Source organism: Bubalus bubalis, chromosome 11 (assembly GCF_019923935.1).
Source record: "Bubalus bubalis isolate 160015118507 breed Murrah chromosome 11, NDDB_SH_1, whole genome shotgun sequence".
NCBI lineage: Eukaryota > Metazoa > Chordata > Mammalia > Artiodactyla > Bovidae > Bubalus > Bubalus bubalis.
Genome location: NC_059167.1, coordinates 74,538,779 through 74,565,958, shown reverse-complemented (window position 1 = coordinate 74,565,958; position 27,180 = coordinate 74,538,779). Strand labels below are relative to the sequence as shown.

Below are 27,180 nucleotides of genomic sequence, written 5' to 3'. Positions count from 1 at the left end.
AATTGTGAGTACTCTATAAACAGTTCAGGCCTCGCCTATTTTCCTTTCAAAGCCACTTTTATGAATGAAATCTGTAAGAATGTTTTTCACTGATATTTGAAGTGTACATGCAGAGACCAATACTCCTTTGCTCTCTGAAATGGTTTGGAAATTCCCTATCTAAAATACTAGCCTAAGTTAAGAAATTTTGCAGTGGTGGCAAGAAGGCTAAGCTACAACAGAATTTAGTCACTTTCTTTGACTGTGTGGATCACAATAAACTGTTGAAAATTCTGAAAGAGATGGGAATACCAGACCACCTGACCTGCCTGTTGAGAAACCTATATGCAGGTCAGGAAGCAACAGTTAGAACTGGACATGGAACAACAGACTGGTTCCAAATAGGAAAAGGAGTATGCCAAGGCTGTATATTGTCACCCTGCTTATTTAACTTATATGCAGAGTACCTCATAAGCAACACTGGGCTGGAAGAAGCACAAGCTGGAATCAAGATTGTCGGGGTAAACATCAATAACCTCAGATATGCAGATGACACCACCCTTATGGCAGAAAGTGAAGAGGAACTAAAAAGCCTCTTGATGAAAGTGAAAGAGGAGCGTGAAAAAGTTGGCTTAAAGCTCAACATTCAGAAAACAAAGATCATGGCATCTGGTCCCATCACTTCATGGCAAATAGACAGGGAAACAGTGGAAACGGTGTCAGACTTTATTTTTTGGGGCTCCAAAATCACTGCAGATGGTGACTGCAGCCAGGAAATTAAAAGACGCTTACTCCTTGGAAGGAAAGTTATGGCCAACCTAGATAGCATATTCAAAAGCAGAGACATTACTTTGCCAACAAAGGTCCGTCTAGTCAAGGCTATGGTTTTTCCAGTGGTCATGTATGGATGTGAGAGTTGGACTGTGAAGAAAGCTGAGCACCAAAGAATTGAGGCTTTTGAACTGTGGTGTTGGAGAAGACTCTTGAGAGTCCCTTGGACTGCAAGGAGATCCAACTAGTCCATTCTAAAGGAGATCAGTCCTGGGTGTTCTTTGGAAGGAATGATGCTGAGGCTGAAACTCCAATACTTTGGCCACCTCATGTGAAGAGTTGACTCATTGGAAGAGACTCTGATGCTGGGAGGGATTGGGGGCAGGAGGAGAAGGGGACGACAGAAGATGAGATGGCTGGATGGCATCACTGACTCGATGGACATGAGTTAGATTGAACTCCGGGAGTTGGTGATGGACAGGAAGGCCTGGCGTACTGCAGTTAATGGGGTCGCAAAGAATTGGACACGACTGAGCAACTGAACTGAACTGAAAAGTTGTCTTGCCTCTAATCATCTTGCACATTTGAATTAAATTATATTTTGAAAGGGGTGGATGATTTGCCACTTTCAAATATCTGTGTAAAGTAATGCACTAGGAGTTAAATTGTGTATCATCTTTCTTAAAGAAAACTGTGGCTCTCATGAATGGTTTAAAAAACTCCATGTCCCTTGGTGCCTGCAGGGGAATAGCTATCAAAAGCCAGTTCCTTATACCTGGGATATCAGCCTGAGTTGTCCTGAACTGCCTGTACCTTCTGCCCATTCTGCCCATTACTAGGCTAAGGAAGAAAGTAAAGACTCGAAAGGTCAAGACCACCTGTGGACGCCTCTCTCATCTCCTTAGTTCCTTACTGCTTGAGTTCTAGCTTCATGGATGTTTCTGTTTAATCTTTCTTGTTTTGTCCTTCAACTAGCCTCTGTTTTATAGGTAGATACTACAGGTGATCTGCCACATTTATTCTCCTCCTCTTCCTTAGGAAGAAAACCCCATTGTACCCTGGGTGGCACTGCGTGCTGCTAAGATCACATTACCCAGCCTCCTCTGAGGGACACCTGTGGAACTACACTCTGATGAGCTGGAAGAGGAAGTTGTTGGATGAGCCTCCTGGAAAAGCTGTCTAAAAAGCATCAGATAGCTGAAGGTGCCCTCCTGCCTTTCTACTTCCTCTCTGGGATGAAAATATGACAGCTTAAACTCTAATTGGCATGTTGCATCATAAAGTAACTTTGAAGATGGAAGTCAATGTTAAGGACAGGAAGAGAGAGGGGTGAGGAGCAACAACACTGGCCATGGGTTGGATATCTCTGCACTTCTTTTATGTGTGAGATTTAACTTCTACTTTAAGCTACTCTATAAGGTATCCATCACTAGGGGCCAAATGCAATCCAAACTTGAGGCTTGAGATTGGTAATGCTTTTTGGTTTCTTTCATATTGATTTTTCAGGAGCGCCTTTTCAGAGTCAAGTGTCAAGTTTTATCAGAAGTACCAGCTGTTCCTTCTGCCGAGTTCTGGCTTAAATGAGCTTTAAAGGCTTGCCCTATGCCTCTAGTGGGAAGAGACAAGGGCACACATCCTACCCTGCCGAAGAAAAGTCCAGCCACAGGGAATGTGACCTGCAGGAACGCTGAAAACAAAATATCAGGTGAACATCTGCTCACAGGAGAAAGCAGCAGCTTTGGATATCTTGGCTTTCAGCTCAGTGAATTTTGTTTTGAACATCCTTCTTGCAAGAGACAGATTTTTTACTCTTTGTTTTTAGTGAGGGTCCTTCTTCGGGTTCACAATGGTGGGTCACATGAACCCACCATTAAATGCTTTCTCCCAGGCACATAAATTCTCTGCTCCTCTCAAACCAGACTAAGACAATATTTGCAGGAGGGCAGAAGATTCCAACCTTGCCTCTCCATTTTGTCCGAATCTTTTCCTACCCACAAATGAAGTAACCAGACTCTGTCCCTGCTGCTCCCAGCCTTCCACAGAATTCAAGATCTCTCTCAACATTCAGACAATTCATCCTTTTGGAGGTACTTAACTGATATGTGGGTTTCTTTTATCATCTGCTCTCTGTGCTGCCAAAAGGCAGCTGGGAAATGCAAGGCTGTAGGTGCGGAAGAAGGTTGGATTTAGAGGTAAAACAGAAACAAAAAGCAGGAGAATAAAATCTTGGAGAAAGGCAAGAGTGAGAAGAGTTAGACTGCTATTTTCAAAATGACAAGTCATCAGGTTTTTGAAGAAAGTAAAGCCAGTTATCAGGCTTTTGAAAGAAAGTAAAGCCTTGCTCCTGTATTCACGGTTAGGTTGTTTGACTAAGCGGTAAGAGCTTATCTCTGCCTTGTTCCTGAGCCTTTTGTAGAGGATTCAGCCTGAGGCAGTCACCGCACAGGATTTACCTGGATTCCCTTCAACAGTTTGAGAGATGAGTTTTCACTCCAAATCGCACAAAAGCTGTTCGTCTCTGTTCAAGGTCTCTGATTTCCAGAAACGAAGCTGAAAAGCTGATTTGTGTAGAGAGGTTTGTTGAACCTATGTTGATTTATAACCTCCCAGCCTGAGGAGATGGAGCCCTGAGTTACCAGGCTATGACCACAGCATGCCTGGAACTCTCACTCCTTTTGGGTCATTTTCAGGCTGATCACTGACCCGCCAAAGCTTCTATTCAGATGTCAAGGAGACCTGACACACTGCTGTGACAAGGCTGAAGGAAGTACAAAGATTTAATACAACAAGAGAAAACAGGGGAAGACAGGGCAAGATGGCTCTCTTCAATATTTAAAGAGCTGCTTAGGGAGAGACTGGAGTAGTTTTGTGGTTCTAAAGAGCAAAAGCAGAGCTGATAGGAGTTACAGATCTGAACTCAAAATGGTTCAAAGTTGGGGGAATTGGATGAAGGCAGATCAAAGTATAAACATCCAGTTATAAATAAGTCCTAGGGATGTAAGGTTAAACATGACTCATCTGATCAACACTGTATGTTACATGAAAGTTGTTGAGAGTAAATCCAAAGTTTTCTCATTACAAGGAATAAAGACTTTTTTGTCTTTTATTTTGTACCTGTGTGAGATGATGGATGTTCCCTCCGCTTACTGTGGTAAGCCTTTCTTGATGTATGTAAGTTAAATCATTCTGTTGTATACCTTACAGAGGGCTTTGTGTCAATCATGTCTCAATAAAATCAGAGGAAAAAAATGAATGAGAAGGAGTTGAAAAAAATGACTTGAAATGTCTGACACTAGAAGGGAAAGGCACACATGGGTCCAGCTTTGTCTGTTGTCCATAACCGTGGTGGATAATGAGAGGAGGGAAAGGCAACGCTAGGAAAAAGGAAGGGGGTGTTTATTTGTCCAGTTAGATGAGCCGACCTCTCATATTCCTGCCAACTCCACAGTCCTGTACGTCCAAGCCAGCCAATTCTTTAGGGTGAATAAAGGACTCGAGGAAGGCAAAGGCACACACATAGGAAGGAAGTATTTATAAGTGAGGCTCAGATAGCCTTAATGCTCCCTGGTGCTCAGGGAAGAACGGGTTGAAAAGTGGGGATGAATGAATTAATGATGATCTCAAAGACTCTCTGACATTGTCATTTTTAGCAACTTTCAAATACTACGTAAGTGGAACACACTCTATCTTGAGTCTTGATTGTCAATAGTGGCAGATGCAATGAGAGAGCTATTTCAGGAGCAGTCTTACTGTACTCTCATTCTTGCTTTCACCTCAGACTGACAAATTTCTTTGCTAACCTGCTAACATAATTATGTTATCAGAAATGACTAAAATGATGACCCTGAGAGCAGGATTTCTTTTGAAAAAGTGAGTAAAATTGCCCATAGATAGTTAAGGAACTATATACACACATATACTTATATATAGTGTGCATATGTTTATTCTGCAAAGCTAAACGTAAGTAATCTTAAGTAGATATTTTAAATAGGAAGTATAATTTACCTTATGAAATAAATGTTAAAATAGGCATATCCAGACCTATTCCCTGCCCATGACAGAATGGCATACCACTCAAAAATTAGCAGTGTTCCCCCAAATGTCTCTAAGTCCTTTCTGTATCTACGATGGGGTATTTTAAAATTAAACCACTCCAAACTTCCATTTGAGGGCTCGAAGCTCTGGGAAGGTGTGGTTTAATAAAATATCTATTTGGTCTTTGCCTTCCACTGGGACCAGCTGTTCTTTGTTCCTTGGCCTGCTCGTAGACATAAGGTTCCTATGCTTTCATTTCCTCCTTGTTGTTGTTCAGTGGAGAAGTCTTTGCGACCCTATGGACTGCAGCACACCAGGCTCCTCTGTTCTCTACTATTTCCCAGAGTTTGCTCAAAATCACGTCCCTTGAGTCAGTGATGATCTAACTATCCTTATTCAGCTTAAATTCCATGATCAATGTTTATAATTAGCCTATTATATACACCTTCATGCCCTAGCCCATTTTTCTTCATCATACTCATTTTGTAAAACCCCAACCCTGGTTAAATCCAACTCTCTACCTAGTTTCAGCCTGTATGTGGCAGCCAAGTTGGCTGGAGAAAAACACAACTTGCTGATGGTCCCACTTTAAATCCATGACCACGGATCTCAAGTGGGGCTACTGATGCTGCCTTGCAACCATACTGCACTCCCCTGGTCCATCCACTCCCCCTAATTGCCAAAGACATTGCCCTAGATCGTCTGCTTCCTCCTCAACCCTCCAAGTATATTCTCCCCACCCTCCCTCTCAGTTGATGTTCTTGCTTCCTACTTCACTGAGGATGGAAGCAACCAGAAAAGGACTCCTACAGACTGCCAGCCATAATACATATGGGCGTGTGTGCATGCGTGCGTGTGTGTGCATGCATGCGTGTGTGTGTGTCTGTCTGTCTGCTAGCAGCAGCACCCATGCATCTTGCCCTCCTGCCCATCACTGTAGATGATCCTCTGCCTGTTTGAATGCATTGCTTTAGAAATTCTCTCTCCCTCTTACATCAGCAATTTCTCTTCTCTCCAGTGGCTCATTCCCATTCATAAAGAAACAGGTTGAAAATCTCCCATCTTAAAAACTCTCCTTTTGAACCTATTCTGCATCTAGCTAGCAGCCCATTTCTCTCTTCCCCTTTATAGTGAAACTCCCTGTGGGACTTCCATAATGTTCCAGTGGTTAAGAATCTGCCTTCCAATGCAGGCTACATGGGTTTGATTCCTGGTCGGGGAACTGAGATCCCATATGCTGTGGGGCAACTAAGCCCACATACCACAACTAGAGAAGCCCACGCACTGCAATAAGATGGCCTTGTGTCCCAACAAATAAAGCCCAAGCAGTGCAACTAGAGAAAGCCAGCATGCTGCAAAGAAGACCCAGAGCAGCCAAAAAAACAAAAAAAAAAACAAAAAAAACCCTCCCTGAACAAGTTGTCTGTAGTGCTATCTCCAAGTCCTTTTCTATTCTCTTCCAACCTACTCCAAAGAGGCCTTCAACTCCATCACTTTATTGATACTGCTCTTATCAAGGTCACCAATCATTTATTCATTATTCTTTCCTCCTGGAAATCCTTTGTGAAATTGGTACCTAGGACACAACACGCTGTTGGTTTCCTCCTGTCTCACTGGTGGCTTCCTCTCAGTCTCACTCGTGGTTCCTTCTCTCCCACCCGACCCGTGTACAAGGGCTCAGTCCTTGGGACGCTTCTCTGTCCCTCTCAAGCCTTTATTTATCTCATTCAGTCTCATGGCTCTCAAAGACCACATACCAATATGTAGGCGACTCTCAAATTCTTAGGTCCCCACCAGACCTCTCTTATGAACTCTGGACTCACATAACTGCCCACTTGACATTTTCATTTTTATATTGAAGCAGCAACTCAAATTAACATGTCTGAAAGGGATCTCTTCATCTTCCCCTAAAAAATCTTCCATACCCACAATCCCCTCCAAATTAATTGTTGGGAACTCCCTCCTTCCATTTGCTCAGAATCATCTTTGACTCATCTCTTTCCTCTTATTTCCAGTCTGCATGTCCCAAAGGCTCTACCTTTAAGATGCTGGGTCCAGAATCTGACATATTCTGTCAACCTTCATTGCTACCAACTGGGCCCCAGCCACCACCAACTCTTTTTTTTTTTTTTTTTTTTTTCTTTTAAATTATAGTAACATACATGTGAAATTACTCATTAGCAACATTCAGTACATTCACAATATTGGACCACCACTATGACTATCTAATTGCAGAACATTTTCAGGACTCTGAAAGGAGACCCCAGTCCCACTAAGCAGTGGCCCCATCCCTCTCTGCCCCAGGCCTGGCACCAGGACTAGGGTTAGGGCCCAGGATTAGGGTTAGGGCACCAGGATTAGGGTTAGGGTTAGGGTTGGTTTGCTCTGTCAACTCCAAATCACCCTCAGCCCTTGACTGGGCCACTGTGAGCCTCCCAGCCAGCCTCCTCACCTCCTTTATTTGCCCTGATCCATCACCACTGTGCTTGAAGACTGAGTCAGATCACATCACAGCTTAGCTTCAACGCTGTGCCAACCTCTCATCTCACTCAGAGGAAAAGCCCTGTACTCTCGGCCCCGTGGAGAGAAACTGGCCTCTCTGACGTCTCCTGCTGCTCTCCCCACCCCTCAACTCCTCTCTCTCTGGCCTCCCTGTGACTCCCTGAACATCCTCACCCGTCCCTCCCTCAGGGCTTGCACCGGATATTCCTTCTTCCCAGGAACAGACCTCTTCCCCAGATCCACATGGTTTCTGACCTCACCTCCTGCAGGTCTGTGTTCAGATGTCACCTTCTCAGTAACATTCTTTTAAAACTGCCACCCGGCACTCCTGATTCCATTTACTTTGCTTGTATAGTTTACTCAGGTAAGTACAGTGTATAGGTAAATATGTAGGTACATAGGGAAGTATATTGTAAATGTCTAAGCGCTTTGTTTATCGTTTGCTCACCCCACTCTCTTGCCAGAGTGAAAGCTCCCTGAGCCAACATCTTTTTTTCTGTAGAGTTCTTGCCTGTTCTCTCGAACAGTGCCTGGCACACAGTCAGTAATATCTCTTGAATTGAGTGTGTGACAGAAGAGCAGAGGGGCGGAAGGGGTTGCTGCCACCCTTCTTCAGTGGCCATGCCACTGATCATACAGAACCACTGGGCAAGGAAAGTGCTGCGCAGAGGTCCCACAGCAGGGATGGAGGCAGGGGGTGGGTGGGGGCACTGGTGGTGGCAGCCGTGACCTCCCTCTCTCGCCTGTAACAAAACCCAGTACCACCCCTCCATCGGGGGCCGGCCCTGCCCAGGCGCCTCTGTACCTGTTGTTGTCCACGTAGCGGATGAGCATGGGGTAGAAGGCATAGAGGTCTCTGCAGAGGACAGCAAACTCGTCCAGGATGAGCAGCTCGGCCTCCTGCGTGTCGCCCTTGCTGTCAGCTCTCAGCTGCTCCTCCTCCTGCACGGTCTTGATGGCCTTCTTCTTCAGCTTCTCCAGGGTCGGGATGAAGTGGCTTCTCAGCAGGTCTGGCCTGGCTTTGCTGATGATCGGTTGGGCGTACACTGTGTTTGCAAACAAAGGGCCTCCCCCTCATTCCAGAGGTTATGACAGTCGAGAAAAGGAAAGGAGGGACACTCAAAGGTGAGGCTATGGAAAGCCCTTGACTCAGACTGGCACCCTTCCTTCATCTTCCTCTTGGCATGTCTGTCTCATGAAGTCACAGTTGCTGGGGTGGGAGTAGGCACGGATGGAGCTACAGGAGAAGGTCCCTATTCCTGTTTTGCTTCTTCAAGTTATGAGAAGAGCCACCCTGACTCTTCAGGCATGGCCTTTGCTATATCTCTGAGCTCTTCATAACAGACCGTCTTGTTTCATTTTAGAAGAGTGACTTTGGCTCACTAGCTATGTTATAAACTCCTTGAAGGAAGTCTTTTATTTATATAAACAGCACTGTGTTGAGTCAAGAGTATACACTTAACACTATGCTTTCTGGTTATTTTATAGAGAAATCTCTTAAAAATACACAAACCCAACCATAGTTCTCAGCCCCCAAGACTTGAGAACTGCCAGCCTATTATCTTGGGGCTCCTCTAGGCCCTGAGAAAAGCAGACAAACTACTACCATCTATAATGAAGAGGCAGGCTAGGGTGGCCACTAAAAGTCAATGAGCAGAAACAAGCCGTCAGTAGGACTTGGGACTATGATTCTGGCCCTCTTAAAGAGAAAGATAAAACCTACATGTCTCACTGACTTTTCAAATGCAATATCCTATTGGTCTAATTCATAATAAAGGTCAGAATCAGAGTAATTATTTAGATATGTGAAAAAAAATTCTCAAGAGTCATGAACCATTCACAAAGTACAATATGTATTTTGTGTATTTCAAAGTTCTTTAATGTAGGGCTTTTCAGTTGGAAACAGCCTATATTCCAGCATTTTTAAATCTCACTGTGCCTTATTTTTTGCTTTCATAAAAAAGACTTTTTTAGAAAGAGAAGGTGAAGGCAGTTCTCTGTTGCAATGTGTTAATCAGAAGTCGAAACTTCGCACTATGATGGCTCACATTTCATACCCGGGTCCTCAACCTGGGTGCACCTCTGCTTTGGACCTGGAATCAGAGAGGTTCTTCCAGATATGGGGGATTTGAGGTTGCTCGAAAACTGACTTTGTTTACACACCAGGAGCGAAGTGACCTGACTGAATGAGATCTGGACACCCTTGTGAAATTACAGGCCAAGTTCAGTTCTCATCAGTGTGTTGTGACTTCGTTCCTTCGTACCCCTGGGGAATCTAAGGGAGTTCATTCTTTGATTTCCTTCCTTCCCTTAATCCAGATTTACACATGTAGAGCCCTCAACAAATTATTTAGGGTTAACAATATTCTTGGGCTAAAAGGTAAGAAAGGAACACCAATTTACCTATTCACATGTTCCCAGGGGTCTTATACTATCCAGGAGCCATCAGTAACCAAAGTATTTATTAATATAATTTGAATCTCAGTTCATTTCAGAGACAGAAAGAGGGTAGGAAGTTTTCTTCCTTGGTCTTGTGGAGGGGTATCTACTTATTTGTCCAGGAAGCTAATAGCTCCTACTGACCCAATGGCTGTGTTTCATGGTCCAGGAAAGTGTAGGGGTGAAATAGCTATGGTGGAACTGTGTATCTAAACTGCAGGTCTATCAAAGGCAATGACTTTAGCTTCTGTCTCCTCTGACTTTACTGTGACAGAGGACCCTAAAATCTTCATGGTTTCTTGACTGTGGAAAGTGTGGTTATTAATTTTCCAAGCCTCTCCTTTTTTGAGAACAGAAAATCAGCAAGTAACACTCACTAAGAGCCTACTGCATGCAAGGAGTTCTAGAGGAATACAAAACAAACCCAAAATCAAAGTGATGCTACTATGAGCCTAAATCAGAGAGTGTTTTACAAAGCATAAAGTGAAACACAAATGCTAGAAACTTACAGTACAGCCCAGGTGGGAGTGAGTTTCGTACATGTGGAAAACACACAGGGTCACTTACCCAGAAAATATGAACAATTATTACTGTAAGAGCAAATGGGATTCTTAAGTACCAAAAGCCAATGAGCAATGATCATCAGAATCTTGCAGAGTTTATTAAGAAGGGCTTCCTGGAGATTTGAGGGGCTGGATTAGTTGGGGAGTCAGGCAGGAGCATTTGCTCCAGGAAGCCCTATAGGGGAATAAGTCAGTTCTTTTTACTGTTAAATATCTAAGGTGGGGAGCGGGGATAGCGTAATGATAGACTAAGAGAAGAAAAAGAGTCTAGGCATCTCGATGCCAGGGCTGAAAGACATGCGTGGTACCTGCAATGCGCTTCATCCAAGAGGCCTCGTCGATGCCCAGGTTGTTGTTGATGATTTTCAGAATGTTGCCCAGGATGACACTGAGGTGTTCAGACGTGACCTTGGTGCACCAGGGCCCTGCACTGGGGGGCAGGTGCTCGGGCCCCCGCTCCCACCAGTAGGACAGGTAGTTGCAGAGCATGGGCAAAATGACCTCAATGACATGGGGCATCTCTGTGTACCGGGCCCCTGACTCAGCCAGGTCGTTGATTTCCTTCATCAGGCCTTCCAGCTGGGGGATGTCGGGGCACATGTCCTCCACTGTGTCTGGCATCCCCAGAACTGACCGAGAGGGTACAGGAATAATAAAGGGACAGTGATTCAAAACAGAGTGCAACCTTCTCTTTCTGTCCACCCCTCCTTTGATCTTGAGACATAATTTCCCACCCCAGAACCTTAAACAAGTAAGCACTGGATACGTAGGAGCTATTGTAAAGGCTGCAGCTTCCAGAGGCTGGGTTATCTTCTAGATGTTCTATTCAGGTCAAAACACTTAAACTGAATCTTAAAGGAACATAACAGAGACACAGCTCAGGGACATTTCATAAGACTTCTCTGTGAAAAAGTCAGTCTCTTGGCTTCTCTCTCCTGGCCTCAGTGCATGCACTGCAGGAAAGGCAGGACCCAAAGCAGAAAAGCAACCCATAGATATTGAGCTGCCAATTTGTGGTTCAGTCACCTAGATCATGTCTGTACTGTTTTGAAAAGGAAAAAGAAAGATCTCTTGCATCAAATATTCTTTTAGCTGGACCAGAGACAACGCTTTCCATCCAGTTGAAACCTGTGTGGGGCGGAGGGTGGGAAACATTGCACATCCACTGATTTCTGCATTTACAAAAGAAGATTGATGATCTGAAGTAACCTTTGCCAAGAGCTCTCGTCCATCACTTAGACCTTTTTGTTTTTGAAGGCTTATAGGCAAGGAATAGTGAGTTAGCCCTGTCTTTTCCTCACAGTGAATGACTGAGGTCACTTCACTGAACAAGGACAGACAGGATGAGATGACTACAGAGTTCAACATGAAATGTTGTCAGGTACAAGAATGGTAAATGGAAAAAGCCAAGGGGATATCTGTCCTGTTCTTCTTAAGGCAAAGGACACTCTTTTCCTCCAAGACAGGAGGAGAGACCAGAAGCAACCTGGGGTTGCTGATGGGTGAGATGCAAATAAGGGCTCTGTGTGGCAAGCCATGGCCCAGTTGAGAAAGAAACAAGAATTGGAAGCTCTGCAGAGCATCCTGGTTGGCAGCTCATGTGCAGACTCCACCCACAAGCTAAACTTCTTAGAGTGGGGCCAAAGCATCAGGCACCACGGAACCTAGGGAGTCAGAGAAGCAACAGGAAAATGTGGTGCCGTTTAGATCCACTAGTGGAGCACATTAGATCCGCTAGATTTGAGGAAATTATTTTTGATATTAAAAGTAAAGCACAAAGTCCTCAGGAATTTCAAAGGAAAAAGCAGGAAACTTCAAATAAAATGTGACATTTAGTGAGTTGGGTTCTACCTTTAGGCCCTGTGCCATGGAGTTACTGCTGGTGTGAAATCTCTTTTCTAGATTTTAAGTCCATAGGAATGGAAGGGTTAATGAAGAAAAGGCCACAGCAAAGGCTTTGGCTTTTAGGAATATCAGTCAATTGAAGAGTCTGTCTTGGTTTCCTTCATGACTGTACTGCCTGGAGCAAAGATACAGAATAATCCTGTGAAGATAGACTAAGAGATGAAAAGAGAGTACAGGCATCTTGGTTCCTGGGCTGGGGTGGGGAGGAAAGGCATTTGTGGTACCTTCATCCAGGAGTCAATGAATCTGTAGCTGATACAATCGGTTCTACAGCATGGTGTGCAGCTGCAAATCAATGGATTCGGAAGAGCCTCCCTGCTATGGAGGAGGCCCTGCTGGGGGTGTCCTAACACTTGCCCTAATTATGTTTTTCTCTTGCTATTGGTATGGCCTTTGGTAAGTAGAAGGCTGATCACTCTTTCTTGAAAGTTAGGAGTAAAGCAATGTCCTTTAAATCCAGACAATTCAAAAGGACTAGCAGCATGAAAGCCAAAGAACATCGAACTTCTGTGATTTACAGCGAAGGGAATTATACAGGTCAGACACAATCCATTGCCAACGCTGGTCATTTGCAGAGAACAAGTCTGGCCTGTATCTTGCTGCAGAGCAATAAGAATCAGGGGTGACATCAATGTGGGGGTCTGGGGAGACTCTCACAAACAAAATCATTTGACACGTACGGTGTCAGATAAATAGGTACAAATAGTGAAGTCAAACATTCTACCTTCGGGCTCTGCACACAGAGCAGTGCCAATGGCCACAGATGCAACTGAAGTTTACAACTGTTGGCTATAAAATTATACATGAGAAGGCTAGGAGCATGTGTGTGTTTAAATGTCACACAGATAATCCATCATCATAGACACTTTTTTTTTCCTCCTACCTAACACAGAGTTGCTTGAGGTTGCTTCATTGGAGTCATTATAATGACCTTTAAAAGTTATTTATATGTAATTGGTCCTCGAGGGGAAGAAACATTTGTGATTCCGGTGGTGTTTTGTACTTCAAATGCCACATAATAAACCGGCAGAATGAATGCTGCTGAGTTATCTACCTGAAAAACAGCTCAGTTGGGTCCTGTTAGAATCAGACTCAAGACTGTAAGGGGGAACCATTAGAACACACTGTCCTTTCATCTTCCACATCAATGGCTCTCAAAGTGAGACTGTCCTGCCAGCAATGGCAGCATCACCTGGAAACTTGTTAGGACCTGGAATCTCGACTTACTGAATTAGAAACTCCAGGGGTAGGACTTGGCGTTCTTCAACAAGCCTTTTGAGTGATCCTCATACATGCTATCAAGAGAGAACCATTGGGAAAGACTGAGTTCAAGTCCACAGCTGTATTTTTTTCACCAGGCAGCTCTAGAGAGCACCACTTCTGTTCATGGAAACCTATGTGGAAACTGGACCTCCTTCCTCTCTGGTTGATTTTTTTCCAGTAAGGATTTGAAAAGTAAACTTGGCTGGTGAGTAGGATGTTTTGGTTAATCTATTATCCTGACTGGCCTTTCCTGGTGGCTTAGTGGTAAAGAATCCACCTGCCACTGCAGGAGACGCAGATTTGATCCCTGGGTTGGGAAGATCCCCTGGAGAAGGAAATGGCAACCCACTCTGGTATTCTTGCCTGGAAATCCCATAGACAGAGGAGCCTGGTGGGTTATAGTCCATGGGGTCACAAAGAGTTGGACACCTTAGGGACTGAGTATACATGCACACAGATCTAATTCTACTCACGAATGGTGTCAACAACAAGATTCTGACTAATAGACCACTGCCACATGTAACCAAAGATTTTATCTAGCACACAGCTAGATAAACCTTTTCTAGACATATCTTAACAATTTTGGATGAGTTAAAAAATGCTCCAGGATGTTACAGGATAGAAGAGGCCCTAATAAGAGTAACTCTGCTGGCAAAATGGACTACAGCCCACCAGGCTCCTATGTCCATGGGATTCTCCAGGAAAGAATACTGCAGTGAGCAGCCATTCCCTTCTCTAGGGATTGAACCTGGGTATCCTGCCTTGTGGGTAGATTCTTTACCATCTGAGCTACCAGGGAAACTCCATTAATTGAGATGCCCAATTGACTGAAGGCTTGATAAATCAGTTCATATTGTATTTCTCAACCAAAGACTCACACCATCTGTCACATTCCTTTCCCTCCTTCTTCAGTCCCTCAGGCCACCTACTGTGTGTAGTAAATGAAATCTACCTTTTCAGAGTCCATCAAGCTATCAGTCATTGTCTGGCTCCAGGCAAACATGGCTATCCCAGAATACATATTTATGTACATTCTGCTTTTCAAGAGCCGTACACATCGTCAGAATTCACTCTTTGTTAACTGAAAGATGAAAAATACGGGCTCAGAGGACTTGGGCCGAGTCCACAGTGTGTGACTGATGGATGAACAACAGTGTCATCACTAATCATAACCTTGTCCCTTCTTCCTTATGGAGTATGCAACGACAGATACTTATTTTTAATTTATGAATATATCTTACTAAATCAATGTAAAGGTATATAAGATAAGAAGAAACGTATTTCTAATAGCCCTTGAGAACAATGGGACACAGTCATTTCCTTCCCTCCAAAGCCAGTCTAGGGTTTCCTCCATCTGGGTCAATTTCAAATTTGCCTGCTACTCTACGTCTATGTCCCATTGGTTCATGGCAATGGGGAAACAATGGAAACAGAGACAGACTTTATTTTCTTGGACTCCAAAATCACTGCAGAGGGTGACCACAGCCATGAAATTAAAAGACTCTTACTCCTTGGAAGAAAAGCTATGACCAACCTAGGCAGCATATTAAAAACCAGAGATATTACTTTGCCAACAAAGGTCTATCTAGTCAAAGCTATGGTTTTTCCAGTAGTCATGTATGAATGTGAGCGTTGGACCATAAAGAAAGCTGAGTGCCGAAGAATTGATGCTTTTGAACTGTGGTGTTGGAGAAGACTCTTGAGAGTCCCTTAGACTGCAAGGAGATCCAACCAGTCAATCCTAAAGGAAATCAACCCTGAATATTCATTAAAAGGACTGATGTTGAAGCTGAAGCTCCAATACTTTGGCCACCTGATGCGAAGAGCTGACTCATTAGAAAAGACCCTGATGCTGAGAAAGATTGAAGGCGGGAGAAGAAGGGGACGACAGAGGATGAGATGGTTGGATGGCATCACTGACTAGATGGACATGAGTTTGAGCAAGCTCCGGGAAATGGTGAAGGACAGAGAAGGCTGGCATGCCGCAGTCCATGGGTCACAAAGAGTCGGACACGACTGAGCGACTGAACAACAACTACCTCTATAAGTTCAAGAGCAAAGTAGATCTCTCTCTTTCCCAAGGTGCAAGCTCTACACACTGGTGACACAGAGAGACTCTTTTTCTTGAATCACAGCTGGAGCTAAATAAATACATCAGTATCCAGCACTGTCATGAGGCTGGGGAGCAATATTTTAGCTGGCTTCTGTCTACAGATGCCAGAGCCCTTCCTCATCATTACCAAAGCCTGCTCTGTCGTTTAACTCTTACTTTAGCTGCAAGACATAACTCATGTGGAATCATAAGACAGCAGAGAAAAACAAGATTGGGACTATAAATTTCCTAGTCTATGAAAGGGGAGAAAGGGTGAGATGAGGCTGAGGGGATTGGGGAATTAACTGAGAGATGCCATGTGAGACTTTGGAACATGGAGGCATCTTGGCAATCTCTCTCTCTCGATGAGCTCTGAGAACACTGGTCTCTGCAGTATTTTAGCTCAAGAAGAGAAGTTTTAAAAGCAATTTTGTCTCAAATGTCCTGGTCATGTTTACTAGGGACCAGGTGCTGCTTTTATCTGAAGTGGGAACAAAGCTGCCAAAGCTTAGCACTCTGGATTCTTAGATGGAAAGAAGAGTGACAGAGAAAAATGTAGCAAGAACCCTTCTTCTCTTAGGACTCTTAGGACCCACAACAGTTTGAAAAGGGGGCTTGAACCAAATGGAACTGAGAAACAGTCTAGTCATCTGCTGGTACTGTGTGCCAATATTTTAAGAAAATACTGGTTCTGAACAGGATATATTCTGGTTTGAAATGGTTTGCTATGATTTTTTTGGGGGGGTGTCTGCTTTTCTTAACATTAATCTAACCCATTGTGTGGTAGCTTTTGCTTCATGTTACATCAAGTCAAGGTAGTTCTTTCCAGTTGGAGGCCGAGTTTCATTCAGGGTTCCTGTTGGAAGGGCCTCTGATCTACTCCATGGTCCTTCAGCAGGATCACACTTATCCATACATGGGGACTCTTCTCTTCCATCCCCCAGAAGCAGGTTTACCACCTGCCTTGGATTCCAGTTCCAGGTTATTCTGGAAGAGGGGGGTGGGAAAACTTTTCCTATAAAGGGGCCAGACAGTCAACATTTTAGCCATTGCAGGGCCAACAGTCTTTGCTGCCAGTACTCAACTCTGTCACTGCAGTTGAAGGGAAACAGAATGGACCACCCCCAAATATGCCCCTTTGGCAGAGGGATTACTTTGAGCTGATTATTTTTAGGAAACTGAAGATCCAGGAGAATGTCTGAAAACAGAGTTACCCTTTTGTAAGGGAAATCTACCTTTGTAAACAAAGTTTACCTTAGTTACGGGAGCTTGTACCAGAAGAGAGCTCTTACCAAAGATCACTTTTTCATCTGAGAGATTCACGAGCCTGGTGAGGCACACTGCTTACCAAGCCCTTCCCCTTCTCACTTTTCCATGGATGCCTACCCCGTCCGAAGCCCTAGACCCCTAACCTTTTCCTCAGGATGGTATATAAGTCTCAAATGTTGGGCTGGCTTTTGAGTCTCACATCTTTTGGGGGCTCCCTTATGTACACATATGTCCATAATTAAGTTTTTTTTTTCCCTCCCATCAATCTATCTTTTTCAGAGGGGAGGTCTCAGGCAAGAACAATGAAGGGTAAAGGGAAAGTTATTTTTCCTTCCCTACACAGTGCTAAGGGCTGCCCTGGTGGCTCAGTGGTGAAGAGTGCTCTGCCAATGCAGGAGAGGTGGGCTGAACCCCTAGGTGGGGAAGATCCCCCTGCAGAAGGAAATGGCAACCCACTCCAGTATTCTTGCCTGGGAAACCCCATGGACAGAGGAGGCTGGTGGGCTACAGTCCATGGAGTCACAAACGCGTTGGACACGACTTAGTGATCAAACTATACAACAACAACACAGTGCTAAAGCAGCCACAGACAACATGTAAATGAATGGATAGACCATGTTCCAATAAAACACCATTTATAAAAATCAGCAGCAGGCCAGATCTGGACCACAGCCTAGCACTGTTCTAGAACTCAGTATGTCAACACTCCTGTCAAATTCTCTGTTGTGTGGAATTTCAATTCCTTCTTGTGTTTTTCTATCCATCCTTCATGAAGATGAAGAATGCATGGTCATCATCCTTGGAAGCACAGCCTCGCTGTGGACTTGAAGAGTATACCAAGGTTATCAGTGCAGCTCTGTGCTACCCCCCTTGCTCCCACTCTCTGGAGAGGAACAGAGAAGAACAGTCACATCCCCAGGTGCAGGAAGAGAACAGAGATCCAGGCAGACAGGAGAACCTGAGCTTTTAGGATGCAAGGGATGTTGAAACCAACTGCACTGTCTCCTCTTTTCACAGAAGAGGAGACCAAAGTCTAAAGATAACAAAGAACTTGCTTGTGTCCACTTTTCCAGCAAGACGGAGACCTGTCACAGGGCGCCAGTTCTGACCTCCTGGCCCCTCGCAGACCACGTGACTGACAGGGCTGGGGGCTGCTGGCCTTGCCTTTCTGGCTTTCTCTCCCACTGCTTTCCTCTAAGCACATCAGTGATGACCTCTGACGGATGGTACTTACTAGACCTCTCCCTGGGGGTTTTGGTGTTGAAGACGGAGAGCGGGTTGTAGCGGTTAAGGGTGGGCTCCAGGAATGCCACTGGTATGGCGGCTGCCAGTGAGGCCAGGCATTCTCCAAGGGCAGGACGCTGCCTGGAAACAAAGAAGTCCATTTAGAAGTGATTCCACCTCCGTGCTGGCCCCATGCACTGGTGGACCACGCCTCTTTCCAGGATGTCTCAGGCCACTTCCCCACAGCTGGCTCCACTGGACATCCTGGGCCTTGAGCTCAGCTGGACTGCATGTTCTTCCCCTCCCTCCCTGTTTCTGGACACTAACCAATGGTTTACAATGGTCTCATTCCCTGCTACCTAGTTCTTAAATAACTAAGGTGATATATACTATGTAGCTTTGTTCTCTCCCAGCATCTCTGAGAGCAAGTTTGGCTGGCATCCAAATTGAATCGGATCCTCCCAGTTCTTAAAATGTTTTAAAATCTTTCATGGAATTTCTTTGTCTATTCCCTGTTATGAGTAGAGCTTGTGTCGACCAATTGGAACCGTAGACAATGGGCCCAAAACACCAATAAGACACCAAATTAAAGTTCTGCCTTGCAAGATAACTGACATGTCCAAAACAAATTGCTTGATGTAGACAAAAGAGCTCTAACACCTATTACTTCTCTTTCTTCCACAAACACTTGAGTGTCCACCATGCACTAAACTTTCGTTTTTAAGTCTTTCTGAGAAAGACGCAATCAATCAAAATCAAAATGCTTGGGATTCCTAGTTCAGATTTTTAGTTCTCCGGCTAAGAGGACTTATGCTTACCTGCAGGATAACCAAGGCTGCAAGAGTAAGTGATGGACTACAAGCCGCCAGCTGGTCAAAGCAGAGCTAGTACTGAAAGAGTGCTTCCCCTCTCAGACCTGGGCTTAGCTCTGGATTTGTATTATCTAATCCAGCAGGTTCTTTCTGCTACTGAGATGATATACAGTCGTAGCGCTGGCTCAAAGGGCCCCATTAGGGGGCTGACATCTGTTGCTTCCTGATGAATGGGAGACCAGAGCCATCTGTTTTCCATCAGTATCTTTTCCCTGCCACCCTCTGGCATTCTATCACAGACAGACTACACACACCTGCCTTGTGAGTTACATACGTGATGCCAGTTTCCAAATACAAGGAAAATTTCTTCAAATAAAGCAATAATGTGAGTCCTTTTTTAGACCGTGATACAAAGGTAACTAGGAGAAAAGGCACACATTAGGTAAATAATTAAGAGATGAAAGGGATTACAGGGTTCAAGTCCATCTTGTTTGCCTTCCTCTGTGACTGATGAGCTTAAACTCATCAGTATGAATGTGGATACTGTGCATGAAGCCCACCAGGAGAAGCCCTGGGGGCAGAGGATGTCAGGCTGCACATTGGGGGATATTACAGAGCCATTGTGGAGAAAACTGTCAGCTAGAGGGGGCATGCTTGGAGCCAAGAGCAAACGTGTACCCCACTATTGCAGTTCTGCAGAGACAGGAAGGCATTCAGTTCTCACAGTTACCTTCAGTTCCCACCAAAACCCATGCCCAACAACATGTACACTCTGCCATATTTAAAATGGATAATCAACAAGGACCTACTGTACAGCACAGGGAACTCTGCTCACTGAGGCATACCAGGTTGTTATGTGGCAGCCTGGATGGGAGGGGAGTTTGGGGGAGAAGCAATACTATATATATGCTGCTGCTGCTGCTGCTAAGTCACTTCAGTCGTGTCCGACTCTGTGTGACCCCATAGACGGCAGCCCACCAGGCTCTCCGTCCCTGGGATTCTCCAGGCAAGAACACTGGAGTGGGTTGCCATTTCCTTCTCCAATGCATGAAAGTGAAAAGTGAAAGTGAAGTTGATCAGTTGTGTCCAACCCTCAGCGACCCCATGGACTGCAGCCTTCCAGGCTCCTCTGTCCATGGGATTTTCCAGGCAAGAGTACTGGAGTGGGGGTGCTACTGCCTTCTCCGATATACATACATATACACACACACACACATATATATGTACACATATATATACATATATATATATACACACATAACTTTTTATTTTATATTGGAGTATAGCAGATTAACAATGTTGTGATGGTTTCAGGTAGATAGCAAAGGGACTCAGATATATATATATATATCTGAGTTATATATATATATATACACACACATATATATGTATATATATATGTGTGTGTATATATACGTATATATATGTGTGTGTATATATATGTATATATATATATAACTCAGATATATATATATATCTGAGTCCCTTTGCTATCTACCTGAAACCATCACAACATTGTTAATCTGCTATACTCCAATATAAAATAAAAAGTTAAATAAAAGTGCTATGAAAAGGAAAAAGAAACCCATACGCAGCATCCCATTAATTGTCCTTCACTATGACAACAGCCAATAACTCCAGTAGTACCAAGACACCAGACTGTCAAAGCTATAGAGTCTCTGAATAGGATAACAAGCATTTACTAGGGGACAGGGCAGGGAGGTAGCTAGGGGAGCCATTGTTGTCTGAGAAGTAAGCCAGGTAGTAAAGAATCCACCTGCAATGCAGGAGACCTGGGTTCGATCCCTGGGTTGGGAAGATCCCCTGAAGAAGAGAATGGCTACCCACTCCAGTATTCTTCCCTATAGAATTCCATGGACAGAGGAGCCTGGCAGGCTGAAGTGTGACAAAATAGCATGTCTTTATGGTCTCATTATAAAGATTAGAATCAACTTGCAACTTCATTATGCAGAGAGAAAGGATACACATTTGAGTTGGGTTAGAAATGTGGTCTTAACTGGTCCTGAAAAAAAAAAATGCCTTGACAAGACTATCTAGGGTAGAGTCAGAATGTGTTGGGGGCTAGCCTGGGGGTCCACAGAACTGTTCTGCTTGAGATGCCAGAGGAGTCTGCTGGACCAGAGAGAGGGAGGAGGGAGAGGGTGGGTGAGTCTTGATAGAAAGCTGTGTACCCCTTGGAACTTCCATACACTCCTTAGCCAAGTTATCAAACCTAAGACAAATGTGATCTTTTAATTACTTTAAAAGACCACTAATACATGTGATTTTATCCCTTCTTTTCTATCTTCTTCTTGAGCTCAGCTTTTAGGGGATTAGCTGACAACTTATTTGGCCTGAAGTATTTGAGCTTCCAAATCATTTTCAAATCAGCCTCCAGGAAGCAAGAATGCCCTCAGCCAGATAAGCACTTGTTAGCTAACAGCACAGCCTTGTCCTTCTGTGAAAGATCTGACTGTTAAATCATCCCATCCAGGTCTGCTCTGGAAGGTTTATTTGGGAGCTGCATCAGTGGTAGAAGGGGTTCCCTGCTGGCCCAGCAGGTAAACCACCTGCAAGGCAGGAGACGTAGGTTCGATCCCTGAGTTGGGATCATCTGGAGTAGGAAATTGCAACCCATTCCTATATTCTTGCCTGGGAAGTCCCATGGACAGGGAAGCCTGGCAGCATCACAGTCAGACACGACTGAGTCCATGGCACATCAGTGGTGGAGGAAGTTGTCAGCTAATCCCCTAAAAGCTGAGCTCAAGAAGAAGATAGAAAAGAAGGGATAAAATCACATGTATCAGTTGTCTTTCAAAGTAATTAAAAGATCACAGGGGGCGGGGCTGGGGAGACTGCAGAGCCCAAGGGTCTCTCCAGGGGGCTCTGCAAAGCTGCTTCACTTCTGAACAGGCCGTGGCCAGTCTTGTTCCCCTTCTCTCCTCCTCAACACTTCTTCTCCTGCTGGGAGCCACCACGGGAGATCCCACCCATGACAAGGTCACGTGGAAGAGATCTGACAAGCAAGGCTGATCAGAACTCAAGGGACCACCCTGAATCTGCTTGAGCATCTACCCCAAAACCAAAATCTGTCTGTCTTACTACTTTGTGCCTTTTACCAACTCTTTTGACATTAACAGGGGGCTATCCCCAGCCACCTTTCTCTGGAAAAAATCAACTTAGGGCTTTAGTTAATGGGCATGATAGGAGTGTTTCAATTCAAACCCCTCTGTTGGCATTCTAGCTTGCCTGACAGGTTTATCCATACTCTTGCAATTAACACACATGATTGTTCACAACTCCCCGACCTTGAAAGGCACGGGAAGCCAAAACATTCTAAAAGTCCTAATGAGCATAGAGTCCTTTAAGGGATGAAAAATTATTAAAATAGATAGTACTCGTAAAGGGCTTCATTATTGGGCCAGTGCTTGCTGCCAAGTTCCCATATCCCTTATCCATTGGGCACCTGGGAGTGCATTGGTTAACATAGGTGGAATGTAAGAAAAACAAGTAGCAGCCTTGGCATTAACCACATCAGACCTTTGAGCTAATTGGTTCTTTCTTTGTTGTGACCCACTACACCTTTGCTCTGTGAGAATGTAACTCTGTTTAGTACTTTCTGAGGCTGGGAGAAATATAAAGAAAAAACACTTCAAGGGAAAATAAGTTTTCTGGTTGAGCAGCCTTTATCAAAAAACGGTCATAAAATGTCCACAGGCCTCCAAGGCCAGAAGATAATGTACACAACATTGTTTATGGGAAAGGTATGCAGAAAAAGTCCTGGTTTCGATAAAGACAAAACAGATGTAATGTTTGGGCTGACTCTGTATGACTCTGCATCTTTCATTTCCCTCTATGTACAAGTCAAGGTATAAAAGTTCCTTTTGAAAATAAAGTTATGGGCCTCGCTCACCAAAGCTTGGTCTCCCCGTGTCATTCTTTTTTTCCTTTTCCCTCCTTTTCTCTCTTTGTTCTTCTTTCAAGATGACTCCTTGGAACACAGGAGCTTTATTGGCTTTCTGTGTAAATCAAGGAAGATCAAGCCCTGTTTTCTCTTTGCTATCCTTATTGCCTAAGCCGTCATCCTGAGGGTACCCCTGGATCCTGCTGGGGCTGGACCCCGGCATTCTCCCACTCCTTTGCTTCTTTCTAAGCTCATGGTGGTGGTGGAAAGGCCAACCCTTAGGACAGATGACTGGAGTGAGGGCCTCTGCACATTGAACATGAAGAGCCACATGTCTTCATGTGACAAGGGGTGATATCAAATCTGAGAGCAAATTTTTAGTTGGGGCAGGGAGAGGAATCTAGGATACAGCTGGTCTTGGGCTGTCTTGGTACTAAATCGACCTATTCAGTTCAGTTGCTCAGTCATGTCCAACTCTTTGCAACCCCATGCACTGCAGCATGCCAGACTTCCCTGTCCATCACCAACTCCTGGGGCTTGCTCAAAGTCATGTCCATTGAGTCAGTGATGCCATCCAACCATCTCATCCTCTGTCATCCCTTCTCCTCCTGCCTTCAATCTTTCGCAGCATCAGGGTCTTTTTCAATGAGTCAGTTCTTCACATTAGGTGGCCAAAGTATTGGAACTTCGGCTTCAGCATCAGTCCTTCCAGTGAACATTCAGGAGTGATTTCCTTTAGGATTAACTGGTTTGCTCTCCTTGCAGTCCAAGGGACTCTTTGCTTTAACTGATTCATACTACTTCTCTTCTCTTTGACTCGCCAAAATTAAAGTTATGATCTCCCAAAAGTGGATTTCTACAGTTAGTCTGATGAAAGGCAATCCCTGGGGGCAATGGACAGTTCTCTGGTGTTATGCTGACTCCCTGACTTGAGGGAGAGGGACAAGCATGATATTTATTTGCTGAAAAACTGAGTCTCTGCCAGCTCACCACAGCCATTTTCTAGTCTGGAGCACACAACGATGCTAATAAGCTGGAGGGAGAAACAACAGTTCTGGCCTCACTGAGAAAAGTTCTTTCTGTAAAAGCCCACAAGTCTGCCAGTTGATGCTCCTTCCTGGCTGTGAAATACCAGAGGGATGACCTTCGCCTCCAGGTCCAAGACCAACTGAGCTAGACAAAACTTGCTGCTAAAATACTGGCGGTTATTAGCACCTCCCAGGGGGCATTGTGGGTGTGGACCAAGCAGAGCAAGGGCTACAGAAACAGCTCCATAGCAACCAAAGGGTATACTGTAAGAGTTTACCACTGGAAAGAGAAATGCACTCTCCCTGCACGCCCCCTCAGTTATTACTGTTAAGAACAGTATTTTTCATATAACAGTACTTGGTCAATGCTGACAGGCTGAAGAGACTTCAATTTTTTTTTCCCCATTAAATTGAAGTATGGCTCAGATGATAAAGAATCCGGCTGCAATGCGGGAGACCTGGGTTTGATCCCTGGGCTGGGAAGATTCCCTGTAGAAGGGAATGGCTACCCACTTCAGCATTCTGGCCTGGAGAATTCCATGGACAGAGGAGCCTGGCAGGCTACAGTCCATGGGGTCACAAACAGCTGGACACGACTGAGCGACTTTCACTTTCACAGTTGATTTACAATGCAAAGTGATCTTGTGTGTGTGTGTGTGTGTATTTTTTTCCAGATTCTTTTCCATTATAAGTTATTACAAGATACTGAATATATTAATAGTTCCCTGTGCTATACAGTAGGTCCTTGTTTACCTATGTTATACATAGTACTGTGTATCTTTTAATTCCAAATTCCTAATTTATCCCTCCCTCTCCTCATTCTCTTTCAGTTCAATTTGTATTTCAGGTTTTGTTAATTCCTAAGTCAGTCTCTCAACTTTTTCCCCACGAATTGGGACCTGCTTCTCAACAGTGTATCATCAGGGATATAGGCCGAGACAAAGTCATTCTAATAATAATTATGCCTGCACGTATCTGGTGCTTTGCAATTTTGAAAGTTCCTTTGTGTAAATTCCAGAGGATGCAAAAGAGAGTAAGTAACAGGTAGCAGAGGGGCAGAAAGTGGAGGCACGGCAAGGTTCTAGACAGCAATACCAGTGATCTCAGCAGTTTGGGGAGAGCAATGTTTGATCAGGAAAGAACTAGTCAAAGCGGGCAGAGCAGGAAGGCAGATATAAATATCTCTAAAGTGTGAAGGCAAAAACAAAGTTTTAATTTGAAATAAAATGGAGATTCAATGCTTAATGTAGTCAAGTACCAAACTTAGTCTTCTTGATCTATCCCCATCAAATGCTCTATCAATTAATCAAAGTAGGGACTTGCCTGGTGGTCCAGTGGTTATGAATCCACCTGCCAAAGCAGGAGACACAGGTTTGATCCCTGGTCCAGGAACTAAGATACCACATGCCTTGGGCAACTAAGCCCATGTGCCACAACTATTGAGCCTGCACTCTAGAGCCCTTGCTCAACAAGAGAAGCCACTTCAATGAGAAGCCCACATACGGCAACTAGAGAGTAGCCCCCCACTCACTGCAACTAGAGAAAGCCTGCATGCAGCAATGAAGACCCAATGCAACCAAATGAATAAATAGTAATAAAATCAATCAAAGTATATTCAGGTTAAAGAATGTTAAGCATTCTCCACATTTAAATACACATGTAAGAGCCTTTATCCTACTCTGAAATTTTGTACCTGAAAATTTACCTGTCAGTGACTGTCTCAGTCTAGCCTCAATTAGAAAATATTCCCCCCAAAAGGTCTCTAATCTGTTTCAATGACTTTTTTCCTCCTCACAGTCAACCCTATCATGGAGGTGTCTGGAATCTTTTCTATTTACAATGCATTCATACTATAGTTGGAAACCAAATATTGAGTGGTTCCTTTGCAACCCTATAAGACATATGCTAGCCAAGAAACTTCAGTAAAACATGGCAGAGAAATGGTAATGGTAGGCTTCACTATATTTTCTCCCCTCTAAAACCCACAAGAGCTGGGGGAAAATTGAGGAGAAATTTAGACCTATGCTGAAATTAGAAAATGTGTGTTAACGTCACACTGAAAAATACATACCAAATCAAAGAAGTTTCAGAAAAGAACAGTTAGCTAAAAGTTACTACAGAGAAAATGAGAGAGGAAAGTTAAGGAAAAAGTCAATAGATACAAATAATTTCCCTCCTTGAACAACAGCTAGGATCAAAAACCTTAGCAACAATATAATAAAATTGAAGATTCATTAAATAAAGTAAGACCCAATTCTGGAACCTGAGGGGGTGTATTAAGTTCTGAGAAGTGCAGGGGTTGATATGGAAAGGACAGCCCTGGGACATGGTGCAGGGAAGTGAAAGAGCTTCAGGGCCAAAGAAGGAGCCCAGTGAGCAGCAGCAAAGTCAAGCGTGCAGGGAACAAACCACCGGGTCCCGGGAATGCACGCTGTCAGACCACAGAGGAGCGAAGTCTGTACACTTCTGAGGGAGGAAAATTATGACCCAAGGATTTTATACCATGGAAACTGTTCACATGTAAAGTCAGCAGATGCTATTACAAAATATGCCAACACTCAAGAGTAAGCACTCTTACAGAAACAACAACATAAGATGAATCTGGCCACCCAAGCGGTAAATCAAAATAAAAGTTTTAGGATGGGCAAATCACAATTTAGAAGGATTGGCTACACACTGAGTCATTTAAATATAAACCAAGGTAAACAACTCAAGGAATATTAGTCCTAAAATATTCCAGGGTAAAATGTATGTGTTATAAGGAATTACACAGCAAAAAATGAAAGGTAGAAAGGATAGGAAGTGCCAGAAATGCAAATGTACTAAACTTGGTAATCTTTTTAAAAGTAGACATTATTTTAATTAATGATAAATTAAAAATATATGAGTTGTATGTTAAAGAAATTCAGTTTTTAGCTTCATCCAACAAGACAAAGTTATAAAGCAATATTATGATCCTAACATGTGTAAAAATGTACTCATGGAGAAAACATCTAGAATGGTATACACAAACTGTTACTAGGTGGGGTGATCTGGGGTGAAGAAAGCAGCAGACTTTTAACTTTAAATAGGTCTGTGCTGTTTGATTTTTAAAAAAAATAAGTATGTCTTACTTTCAGAGTACAATAGAAAATAAATAAAAGTCACTAATGGTGGCAGCAACACAACTTGAGGACTTTAAATCTTTATATCCTAGTTGCTTCATTAACTAACAGACAGACAACAGGCGCAGACTTGACCGAGGTGCTTCTTCAAGCCTGGCTTTCTACCTGCGTGGAATATAAAACACAGGCACCGATATTCCCAGCGCTATGAGTGTATGAATAAAGTATTAAAAGTCATATGAAGCATGGTCTCTTTTCTGGTCTGACATTTCAGAGTTGACCTTTCTTTG

The 27,180-nt window shown here is 43.9% G+C and overlaps 1 protein-coding gene across 1 annotated transcript in view; it reads right to left on the bottom strand.

Annotated features, from left to right (window-relative positions):
* Positions 1 to 27,180, bottom strand: part of RYR3 (ryanodine receptor 3) — a 470,522-nt gene that overhangs the window by 58,578 nt on the left and 384,764 nt on the right. The window contains exons 66-68 of the mRNA XM_044925248.2: positions 18,053 to 18,183; positions 10,598 to 10,918; positions 8,093 to 8,333 (exon numbers count right to left, since the gene is read on the bottom strand). Of these exons, the coding sequence (XP_044781183.2) occupies positions 8,093 to 8,333; positions 10,598 to 10,918; positions 18,053 to 18,183 (693 nt within the window). The remainder of the gene's footprint in view (positions 1 to 8,092; positions 8,334 to 10,597; positions 10,919 to 18,052; positions 18,184 to 27,180) is intronic.